This window comes from Octodon degus, unplaced genomic scaffold, assembly GCF_000260255.1.
Source record: "Octodon degus isolate 3935 unplaced genomic scaffold, OctDeg1.0 scaffold00320, whole genome shotgun sequence".
Classification (NCBI taxonomy): domain Eukaryota; kingdom Metazoa; phylum Chordata; class Mammalia; order Rodentia; family Octodontidae; genus Octodon; species Octodon degus.
The window spans coordinates 1,213,574-1,223,559 of NW_004524896.1; the positions used below are offsets into that span (position 1 = coordinate 1,213,574).

The 9,986-nt window shown below is 50.6% G+C and overlaps 1 protein-coding gene across 2 annotated transcripts; it reads right to left on the minus strand.

The window, feature by feature from the left end:
• Positions 1 to 2,013: 2,013 nt before the first annotated feature.
• On the minus strand, positions 2,014 to 9,833 carry LOC101570944 (leukocyte immunoglobulin-like receptor subfamily A member 6). Of its 2 annotated transcripts, XM_023707951.1 has the most exons (11): positions 9,766 to 9,833; positions 9,585 to 9,620; positions 9,138 to 9,422; positions 7,661 to 7,963; positions 7,156 to 7,452; positions 6,615 to 6,917; positions 6,012 to 6,059; positions 5,318 to 5,443; positions 4,884 to 4,936; positions 3,632 to 3,800; positions 2,014 to 2,417 (listed from the first exon to the last, which is right to left on the minus strand). In XM_023707951.1, the coding sequence occupies exons 1-11, from the start codon at positions 9,797 to 9,799 to the stop codon at positions 2,407 to 2,409; spliced, it is 1,665 nt and encodes a 554-aa protein (XP_023563719.1). In that variant the 5' UTR covers positions 9,800 to 9,833; the 3' UTR covers positions 2,014 to 2,406. The 2 variants fall into 2 exon arrangements, 1 of the variants encoding a protein (XP_023563719.1); XR_002819438.1 differs by lacking the exons at positions 2,014 to 2,417; positions 3,632 to 3,800; positions 4,884 to 4,936; positions 5,318 to 5,443 and adding an exon at positions 5,869 to 5,898 and having other exon boundaries at positions 6,012 to 6,917.
• Positions 9,834 to 9,986: the final 153 nt, after the last annotated feature.

Below are 9,986 nucleotides of genomic sequence, written 5' to 3' on the forward strand. Positions count from 1 at the left end.
AATAGAAGTCGGCCATAATTCTGATGGATTTTCCTTTGAATGTGATCTGCTTTTTTTCTCTATTGGCTTTCCGTATATTATTCTTGTGCTGAATTTCTGGGATCTTGACTATTCTATGTCTCGGTTTGTTTTTCATTGGATTGAGGTTACTTCCCGTTCTGTACGCTTTGGTTGCCTGAATGTCAGATTGCTTTCTCACGTTTGGGAAATTTTCTGCTATTATTTCTGCCCATAATTTTTAATGTCATTTGTATTGTCTCCTTCTTTCTCATTGATACCTATTAGTCTCACATTGTTCATCGTCTTGCAGGTGATGAATTATTCTTTCCTGCATCCTCGTTGTTTTTAAGAGATCCTTTCTTACCTTTTCACTAGCTGCACCAACATCTTTAAGATCTGAAACTCTGTCTTCACTTTCACTTAAACGGTTTTGCAAACTTGTGACTGGGATTTTAATTTCCTCTCAATCTCTTTGACTCTTCTTCATGTAAACTATTTCTTTCCTGTGTTGCTCATTCAAGGAATCTGTCATTTTTCTAATCTCTTTTTTTTATCAATGTGTTCTTTACAAGCAGTTATAAATTCTTTTACTGCAGTGATTTTTTCAGATTGGGTTTCCTCCCTATGTTTCTGTAGTTGATTCTTTACTTCAGATCCTATGAGTTCTGAGAATTCTTTTTTTATTTCAGAAAAGAATTCTGCTCTCAGTTCCTCTATAACTTTCTGCTGTTGCTTATTTACTATTGACGCTATTAATTCATACATTTGAGGTGAGTTAGTAGAAAAGCATTCCACTCTGAGTTCTTCTATGGCTTTTTGCTCTTGCTTATTTACTATCGACTGTATTAATTCATACATTTGAGCTGAGCTAGTGTTCTCTGCACTTGTTCTGGGTGGGCACTGGGTTTTTTCCTTATGTTTCTGCATTTGATTCTTTACTGCAGATGTGATTAATTTGGGGATTTCTTTTTTTATTTCCAATCTGAGTTCCTCTCTATCTTTCTGCAGCTGTTTCTTTATTTTAGAAGCCGTTGATTCTTTGCTTTTTAGCTGTTTGATTCCCAATTTTTTCTGTGTTAGTGTCCTCTGCACTTGTTGCAGGTGGGCTTAGGTTTTGAGATTGCATTTTCTTCCTTCTCGTCATTTTGTGTAGCACTTTCTTCTGACCTTTGTTGTAGATCTTTGTTGTAGTTATAACCTTAGCACCTACTGAAGTTCAGGTGCAGATCTACAAAGTTTGGATTTATCCAGCTGTGCCTTGCTTGGTTCTGGGTGCTGTGCTCAGCTCATTCCTGCTGCTGTTGTTGAAGGTGACCCTGTTGTGTCCCTCTGGCAAAATGTTCTGTTACTGAACTAGCTGGTTGGTTCTGTCCCCTACACTCTCTGCAGGGTTTGCAGCTGCAGTGTTTGACCCCAGGCCTGTATGTCAGGCCTGAGCTGAGTCTGGAGGGTAATTCTTTTACACTGCAGTAAAAGAATTTATGACTACTTGTAAAGAAGACATTGATTAAAAAAAAAGAGATTAGAAAAATGACAGATTCCTTGAATGAGCAACACATGAAAGAAATAGTGTGCATGAGTAGAGGGGAGAGGCAGTTCTCCCACACACTCACCGGTCCTGGGCTAGGACTCAGTCTGGGTGTTCCCAGAATGCAGCAGATATTCCTACTCCTGGTCAGGGTGTGGGAAGTGCTGCAGTCGTGAGGGGCATCCTAAGGGAGTGGAAGAGGGTCTCACCCATGCTGCGCCTGGGCCGGGACCACTAGCTCTGCCTACGCAGGGTAGCTGGAAGCTCTCCCACACACTCACTGGGCCTGGGCTAGGACTGGGTCTGGGGGTTCCCGGAACGTGACACAAATTCCTACTCCGTGGGCAGGGTAACGACTTGGTAAGACTCTTGGTAAGACTCACACTGGCCTTGGACTCCCCCAGTGACACATTGTGATACTCAACAAATAGCACTATGTTTAGTAATATGAACACAGAAAAAACGTGTGTTTGTAAAATTTTACTTCCTGCAATATCAAGGGACCACAGACGACATAGTAAAATCTCCGTAAATGTGTTGTCTTACAAGGTGTGGGCTCATATGTTCAATCAGTCTTCATGGATAAAGTCACAATAGTGGGGAGATGCCCTTCCACTTTATCCCTGTCCAAAGCTGGAAGTGTGATGTCGGTTGAGACATATCAGACCCTTATCCCAGGCATGTTGAAAACACCCGTTTTTCATTAGAGTAATGTGACGGTGTCATGTTACGTCCCATCCATGCTTTGTCTTCCTGTGAGTGATCCAGTACAGTGTTCAGCTGCTCCAGCACTCCTCAGCCTCACTGCGTAACTGGCTGTGCTGAAGAGAAGCCACACGGGGAGCACCCTCAGGCTGTTACCATCCTGAGGGCAGACATCACGGTCTCTCTGGTAAGAAGAAGGGGAAGCACTTTTAAACAATTTATGTAAATGGTGGCAAGTTCTCCTTTAGTGCATTGCATTTTTATTTTTATTGTGAATGATTTATGAGAACCTTCTCTGCGCGAATTGATGGGATAACCTTTATGAGAAGTGTTAATGTGTCCAGTTGTTTCTATGTCTCTTTAAACTTTAGGCTGCTTGAGTTTCAAACAGAAAGAAATATATTATCATGATGTACTATCTTATATACTGATCACTGAAATTTACTCTATTGTTTGAGGGGTGACTTTGGATTTAACCCAGCATTTATTTCTGTTCCAAGCCTCTCTTGAATTATTTTCCCACAGCGTCTGGCTGCAGTGCCCAGGATGGGCTCGAGCTTTGGACCCTCCTGCCTCAACCACCCTGGCAGGTGGGATGACAACTAAAGGTCTCCATGTCTGACTGCAGGGCTATTTTTAGAGACTCAAATCCAGATTTATGAGAGAGTTCTGTGGGCGACTTTTCTATTGTGTAGTTTCTTTGATGAGTTTTGGTATGATAATTTTCCTGGTCTGATGAATATGTTGTGCTGTCTTTTCTCTTCATCTATTTGCATAAATTGTCTGTAGAAATTTGTGATTTGATGTATTTCCTGCATATGAAAAAATTACTGACAAAGATTATTGAACCAGAGTTTGCAAGAGGAAGTGTTTTCATTAGAGAGCTAATGTTCCCATCACATATGAGATTATCCACATTTTCTATTTATCTTTATCATTATCAGTTGTTATGTCTGTAAAGCCCATTTGGGGTCTGTCCAGATGTCTGCTTTATCTAATGTTGAAATGCAAATCTACACTATTTAAGGACTCATTATAGCTAATATTATTTTTTTCTTCTACCATATTTAAGGTTATTTCATATATTTTTCTAAATATTTGATAAGATATTTGAGTTCAATGATTTTTACACAGTGTTGTCCACTATGTTCATTCATGATTCTTAATTATCTCATTTCCTGTCTGTGCTGTGTCATGCTGTCATTAATACTATAATTCATTTCTCACATCCTCTTCCATGATTCCTTTTCTCATTCTCTCAGTGATTGAAAAATCTCTGACTTTATTCCCGACACACAAAGGTATGAGCTTTCTCTGACTGCAGATTCAGGTGCATCTCAGAAAGTCCAAGAATCCCTGGAGTCTCTGTTAGGTATCCCTGGCTGAAGTGTCACTTACTATTCTTTGAGACATCTTCTGGGCAAGTGGATGCCAAGGTAGCATACACACTGGGCTCCACTAGGAGGGCCCTGTCCTTGAAGGAAAGAGGTGCAGCTGGTCCCTGTCTGAGCGTCCTGCTGCAGAGTTGGACATAAGTCACATCCTGGTCACCCTTTTGTGCAGCAGCCTGTAGGGGAGAGAGGAAGCCCATGCTTGGCACCACAACCATCTGTGGCCCCAGGGAGTGCAAGACATACCTGAGCATCCATCAGCTTGTCCTCCCCTGCCTGTCCATCCTTGCTGTTCAGGAGCTAGCCCAGTAAGGCCACAGGAGGGGAGGCCTCTGTCTTCCTGGCTGCTGAGTGCTTCAACTGGGCATACATTACACCCTGGGGGTCCTCATCAGGTGGAGGGAGGCAGAGACAGACATAGGGTCTCCTTGATTCCATGCCCATCTCCCCAGGCAGTTTCCCATATGGTGGCAAGAGGTATCCTTTAGAAATTAAACTAGACTTTGTCCTTCTGTTATTCATGGACCTTGAGAGGTTTCATAAGGCCTCAGATGGTCTGGATAGTTTCTTCCTGCAGTGTTGCCCCATCCTGACACCTGGACTCTGCAACCCTGGCTGCAGTCACATGGCCCACCTCCCTGAAGGAGCCTATCCCTGTCTCAAGTCCTTTGTACTGCCTTGTGCATTGCATGCAATGCTGGTGCATTAGAGGTCTGAGTAGCACTCTCCATTCAGTCTTCTGCTCAGTTTTCCCCTTTCCAGAAGGTTCTTCCCTGTGATTCTCACTAGCCCTCCTACCCCTCTACCCTTCCTCTGCTGCATTTTCTTTCTCAGCTCTTTGCTCTCCTGATACCAGGCTCCCACCTTGAGGTGGCTCAGGGTGGGAGGGGCTGGGTTTCTCACTGTACCTCTAGGCCCCATGGAGCCATATTAGTGTGGATTCCTTCTCATACATGCTGCATGAATGAGTGAGGGGACCTTGGGACATGGAGTGGCTCCTTCACTCAGGGTTCTTATGAAACAGGGACAGGAAAAAGCCAAGCCAGACAGAAACTGAAGGCCAGAAAGGGGTCAGAGAGAGACCATGAGGTCACTGGAAACCAGAAGAGGGTGAGTTCACAGAAGGTAGAGGTCTGGGCTTCCAGGAGGGAGGGCTCAGCTGTGAGGTCCCTGAGAGCTGAGTGCTATAGGACAGAGCAGCATCCCTGGGCTGAATTGGGAGATAGCAAGACTGTCCATTAGATACAACAGGGTCTCACCTGAGTGTCCAGCTCCACCCTGTCCTCAGCCTCTGTGTTCTTCATGGTGACATCTGCAAGGACAGAAGAGGATCAACTACTGGTCAAGGTCCTGTGGTCTCTCAGGCCCCCAGATAATGCCATGTCAAGCTGGGGACAAAGATCCAGACAGTTGTGTGATGTTTCCAGTCCTAGTGTTGTGGTTCAGTCTGACTCATCCCTGAGGCCCAGCCTCCACCTGCCCCTGTGCTATTGAGACCTCTGGGAACCACCCAACAGAGGACCTAAGAGCACACTGGAATCTCCTGCAGGATGGGCCTTGTGTTCTGCCCTGGATTCTCCACCCTGGGCTCTGCACAGAAGACTCTATACAGACTCATCCCCTTAAAGAGGTTTCCCTGTGGACCTAGGCACTCACCACTTTCTGTGACCCAGGTCCCACCCTCCCTGCTCACCTCTCTTCCTGATTCTTCCTTGATGCCAGTATAGAAAGAAGAGAAGGAGGAGCAGCAGTAGCAGGGAAGAGGATATGGACACCCAAGTCACAACCTTATTGTTCCATTGCAGTCCTGGCATGCTACCTTGAAGAGAAAAATGCCACTTCCCTGAGTACATGTGTGCCCAGTGCACGTGGTGTCTTCATATCCCCAATTCATGCTCTCCCAGTGCAAAATGTGGGATTGCCAGCACTCATGCAGGTTACTGAGGAGAAAGCAGACAGGCAGAGCTGGGAGCTGCCAGCCCAGGAAAACAACAGGAAGGTGAGATGGGGATGGACTGGGGGATCTGGGGCTTTGGTCCTGCTCTTTACAAAAGAGCTGAGCCTCTTGATCTGGAGGGAAGGAACCTGGACACCCTGCCCTGGCCTTGCACTCTCCTGTGCACATAACCAACTACACTGCACAGTGGGACAAGACCCTGAAGTATGATGCTCCAAAGGTTTTCCTTGGAGGCTGCCTCTCGAGGGCTCACAGCAAGGTCAGTACAAAAGGAACTTGAAGGTTGGGGTCAGGCCTCTCCTTTACACCTGGAGACACTGAGACCCACCCAGGAGGAGCTTCACTGAGTGGGCATGTCCAGAGGATGCCGCACCGGCCCCACAGCTCAGCCTTTGCCCCAGCCCCTCACAGCAGCAGCACCATCACTTACCATCCCGGGTTCCAGATTCTGGCAGGAGCAGGTGATCTTCAGGGCCTCCTAGGCAGGGTGAGGAGGTGAGGAGCTGGGCTCCACACTCTCCACTTCAAATGCTGTTCCTCCCCAGGTTAGACCAATATCTCTCTCAACTCTCATCCCACCCTATGCAGCCCGAATTCTGAACACGTGGGATCCAGGTTCCTTTCCCCTTCTCTGTCCATGGACACAAGCAGAGCCTGGACCGCAAGCAGGAGTGGAATAGGCTGAGCGTGTCTAGGCATCCTGGACACAGGAGACTGGGACAGAGTTGGGGAACCTCCTGTGGTGCATCTGGGTACTGAGGATGGGGAAGGGGTCACCCTGGGGATGAGGACCTGAGGGAGTTCAGGGTAGGGATGGCCAAGGCTGTACTCTGCCCTCTAGCATATCTGTGCTGAGGCTTCTGTTCACAGGGCACATCCTCGACAGGACGGATCTTTGAGGACCACAGGCCTTGTAAGAGTCCACCTCCACCTGGTTCTCCCAGAGCCATGCATATCCACCCAGCGCAGGGCTTCCTAGAGAAAGATGGGAGGGGCCCTGGGCTCAGCCATGCTAGGATCATAGGCATCGCACCTGAGACTGTGAGCTCCAGGGGCTCGCTGGGCTGTGACAGCAGGTATGGAGAGGAGTTCCAGGAGCCATAGCACCTGTAGGTCCCTGTGAGGGCTGAGCTCGCAGCCCCCATGGAGAATACTGCCTGGGACCACTGAGCTTGGGACTCTGATCTCAGACGCAGGGGGGGATCAGCTGCTCCCTCCTTAGACAGAAGGAAAGTGTCCATCGGGCTCTGTGACCGACACAGCAGGGTCACATCCTCTCCTGAGGACACCATGTGACTTGGCTCTGCATAGAGGTAAGGTGTGGCAGGGAGCTGACCTGGAGAGAGGGAGGATAATCAGGGGCAGCCCTAATGTGCGGTGAGCTGAGACCTCAGCAGGGCTGTCTCAGAACCATCCGGCTCTGCATTATTCTGATTCTGTCCCTCCATCTTCCCCTGGCTCTCTGTCTCTCTGCCTGCCTGACATCCCACCCTCACACTGGCCATCATCTGCTGGGCTCCCCCAGAGGGGACTGCATAAATTCTGGGTCCCAGACTGAGCCCTGGGCTCCCCACCTGGGATCAGGATATCCACGGGGTCACTGGAAGCAGACCACTCTGAGGAGAGGCTGTGTCCACCGTAGCATCTGTAGCGGCCCCTGCATGAGTGGCTCCCAGGGCCCAGGGTGAAGTTGGCCTGTGAGAGCCCAGCCTGGAGCTGCAGGGCAGGGCACTGGGGGAGATCACCTGCCCCCTCCTTGGACAGAACGAATCTCTCATAGTGAAGGTCGGAGCGACACTGGAGGGTCAGGTTGTGTCCGGGGGCCAGGACATGGCCCTGCTGTGTCAACAAGGTGGGCTTTCTGGACAGCCCTGCAGGGAGGAAGAGCCAGGCTAAGAGGCGGTTGCCTGCCATGCCCCTGCTCTCCTGTGCTTCAGGGTGGGTCTCCCTGACAACCACAATGAGGTCTCTAGGTCTCTGGCTGTCCTTACCGACCACCTCCTGGGGATCCTCTATAGTTGGGTCCCGTCAGTTATTTAGGATTTCCAGCATGACGGGGTCAAATAAAGGACTCCTCACCTGAGAAGAGAAGCTCCAGGGCATCACTTGGCTCTGACCACACTTGGGGGTTTTGCCTGTAACAGCCGTAGCACCTAAATGTCCACTTGTGCATGGGGGTCACAGGGCCCACACTGAGAAAGGCTTGGAAGCTGTCACTGGTGCTTTGCTGTGATTTCAGTGTCCAGGAGAGCTTGTTTCCTCCTTCCTGAGTCAGAATGAAGCTGTCAAATCCTAGATCTGACCCACACTGGAGGGTGACATTCCCTCCTGAGGTCACCACAGGGCTGGGCAGGGCTGAGAGACTGGGTTTGAGGTAGAGTCCTAGGAGAAAAGGAGGCAGTGTGAGTCACAGCTCCCACACTGTTCCCAGGGCTGGACTGCGAGAGGGCCAACCCTGAGAGCAGACACCTGCCTGAAGACAGAGCCTGTAACTGGAAAACATAGTCTCTCACCTGTCACAACCAGCTCCAGGGGCTCACTGTGCTCTGACCAGCCAGCAGGGCTGCTATAGTAACAGTGATACCGACCTGCATCATCCTCTGTCATGGATGGGATGGAGAAGTTGGCCTTGTTCCCGGGCTCAGGAGAGGCCCATGTGGCTGAGAGGGCTGGGCTGCCCTCTCTGTACAGATGGAACTCCTGGGCCTCCAGAGTCCCCTCACACCACAGGGTCACAGGACTCCTCCATGGAATCACAGAGTCTGGCAGAGCCTGGAGCTTGGGTTTTGGGGTGGTCCCTGCAGGAAGCAGGTGAACAGGGTTGGTGTGTCCTGACTGTGCTCTGTGAGTCCTGCATGGAGCTGAAATTAAGGCTGACCTGGGAGGAGCAGAAGACCCCCGAGGAGCTGCCTGCAGACACAGCTCCCTCTGGACGCTCTCACTTGTACTTTCCCATCCCACCCTGTTCCCATGTCTCTGGCTGCACTGTCCCCCACAAGGTCAACGTGTTCAGTATCCTTTAGCCCCTCACCCATCTCACCACCAGGCCCTGCCAAAGTGTCTTATTCAGGTCCTCAGTCAGGAAAGAAAATAGCTGGGGCTTGCTCACCTGAAAGCAAGAGCTGCAGGGGCTCACTGGGCTCCGACCACAGCTGGGGTGCGCTCCAGTAGTAGCCATAGCACCGGAACGTCCACGTCTCTCTTGGGTTCACAGGGCCCAAGGGGAAGAGGGCCTGGAAACGCCCTTTGGGGTCTTCCTGGGATTTCAACGGCCAGCATTGCTTGTCTCCTCCTTCCTTTGTCAGAATGAATCTGTCAAATCTGAGCTCTGACCTACACTGGAGGGTGACATTCTTTCCTGAGGTTACTACAGTCTTGGGCAGGGTGGAGAGGATGGGTTTGCTGTAGACTCCTAGGAGAGAAGGGCACAGCATGTGAAAGGGACTCATGCCTCCCACGCTGTCCTCAGGACTGGTCTGTGAGAGGAGAACACCCCTGAAAGTAGAGCCTTTCCTCAGGGCAGAGCCTGGGTCTGTGATCCCTTGTGTCCTCTCACCTGTCACCACCAGCTCCAGGGGATCACTGCGTACTGACCAGCCAGCAGGGGTTCGGCAGTAACAGTGATGTTTCCCTGCATGCTGCTCTGTCACGGATGGGATGGAGAACATGGCCATGTCCCTGAGTTCCAGTGATGTTCGTCTTTCCCAGGGCACTTGGCTTCCCTCTTTATACAGACCATATTCCAGGGCACCCAGCATCCCTTTACACCAGAGGGTCACAGGTGCCCCCCATTGCACCACAGATCCTGGTTCAGCCCAGATCCTCAGGTTTTGGGTGGTCCCTGCAAGGAAATCCCACGTGGGTCCCAGGAACTTCCTCCTTACTCAGATTCCAGCTCTCAACCTCAGGAGCCTCCAGGACTCCCAGCACCAGCCGCACCTGCTGCGCTCCACCCCCACTGCCCAGGGATGAGAGGGACCACACCAGTGGGGAACACACTCACCTCCACGCACGGTGGTCCTGGGGCTCAGACTCAGCCCTGGAAGAGAGTTCTCCGTGAGGGCCTTGCCCTGGAGCCTTGTTAGGTCCTCTGCTGCCCGGAGCCTCCCGAGTCTCTGGTCCTTGGAGGGCCAGCACCTGCCTAGGGCTCATGCTAGGGGTTCCTACCCATGCTCAGTTCTCACCAATGCACAGCAGGGCCCTGAGTGCGGCGGTCATGTGTCCACTGCCCCTTCTGCATAGATGATACCACATTGCCGGCCACACAGTTTTACAGCTGGGGATTGCCTTCTGCCCTTCATGGGGTGGTCACACTAGGAGCCCCACAGGAAGCGGAACTGACATGCGCAGTCACCGGGCTGCTTCATCCCAGGGCTGAACCTGGCTGGGCTCCAGGCTGATGTGG

Bases quoted from the DNA above. Each gene is read 5' to 3' on its own strand.
- LOC101570944 (XM_023707951.1), bottom strand. From the start codon at position 9,799: ATGACCGCCGCACTCAGGGCCCTGCTGTGCATTG. The intron at 7,964-9,137 runs GTGAGAGGACAC...CTTTTCTCCTAG, and splicing joins CCTGGAGCTGGTGGTGACAG to GACTCTACCTCAAACCCAGT. The intron at 6,060-6,614 runs GTGCGATGCCTA...CACCCTGCCTAG, and splicing joins CCTGGAGCTCACAGTCTCAG to GAGGCCCTGAAGATCACCTG.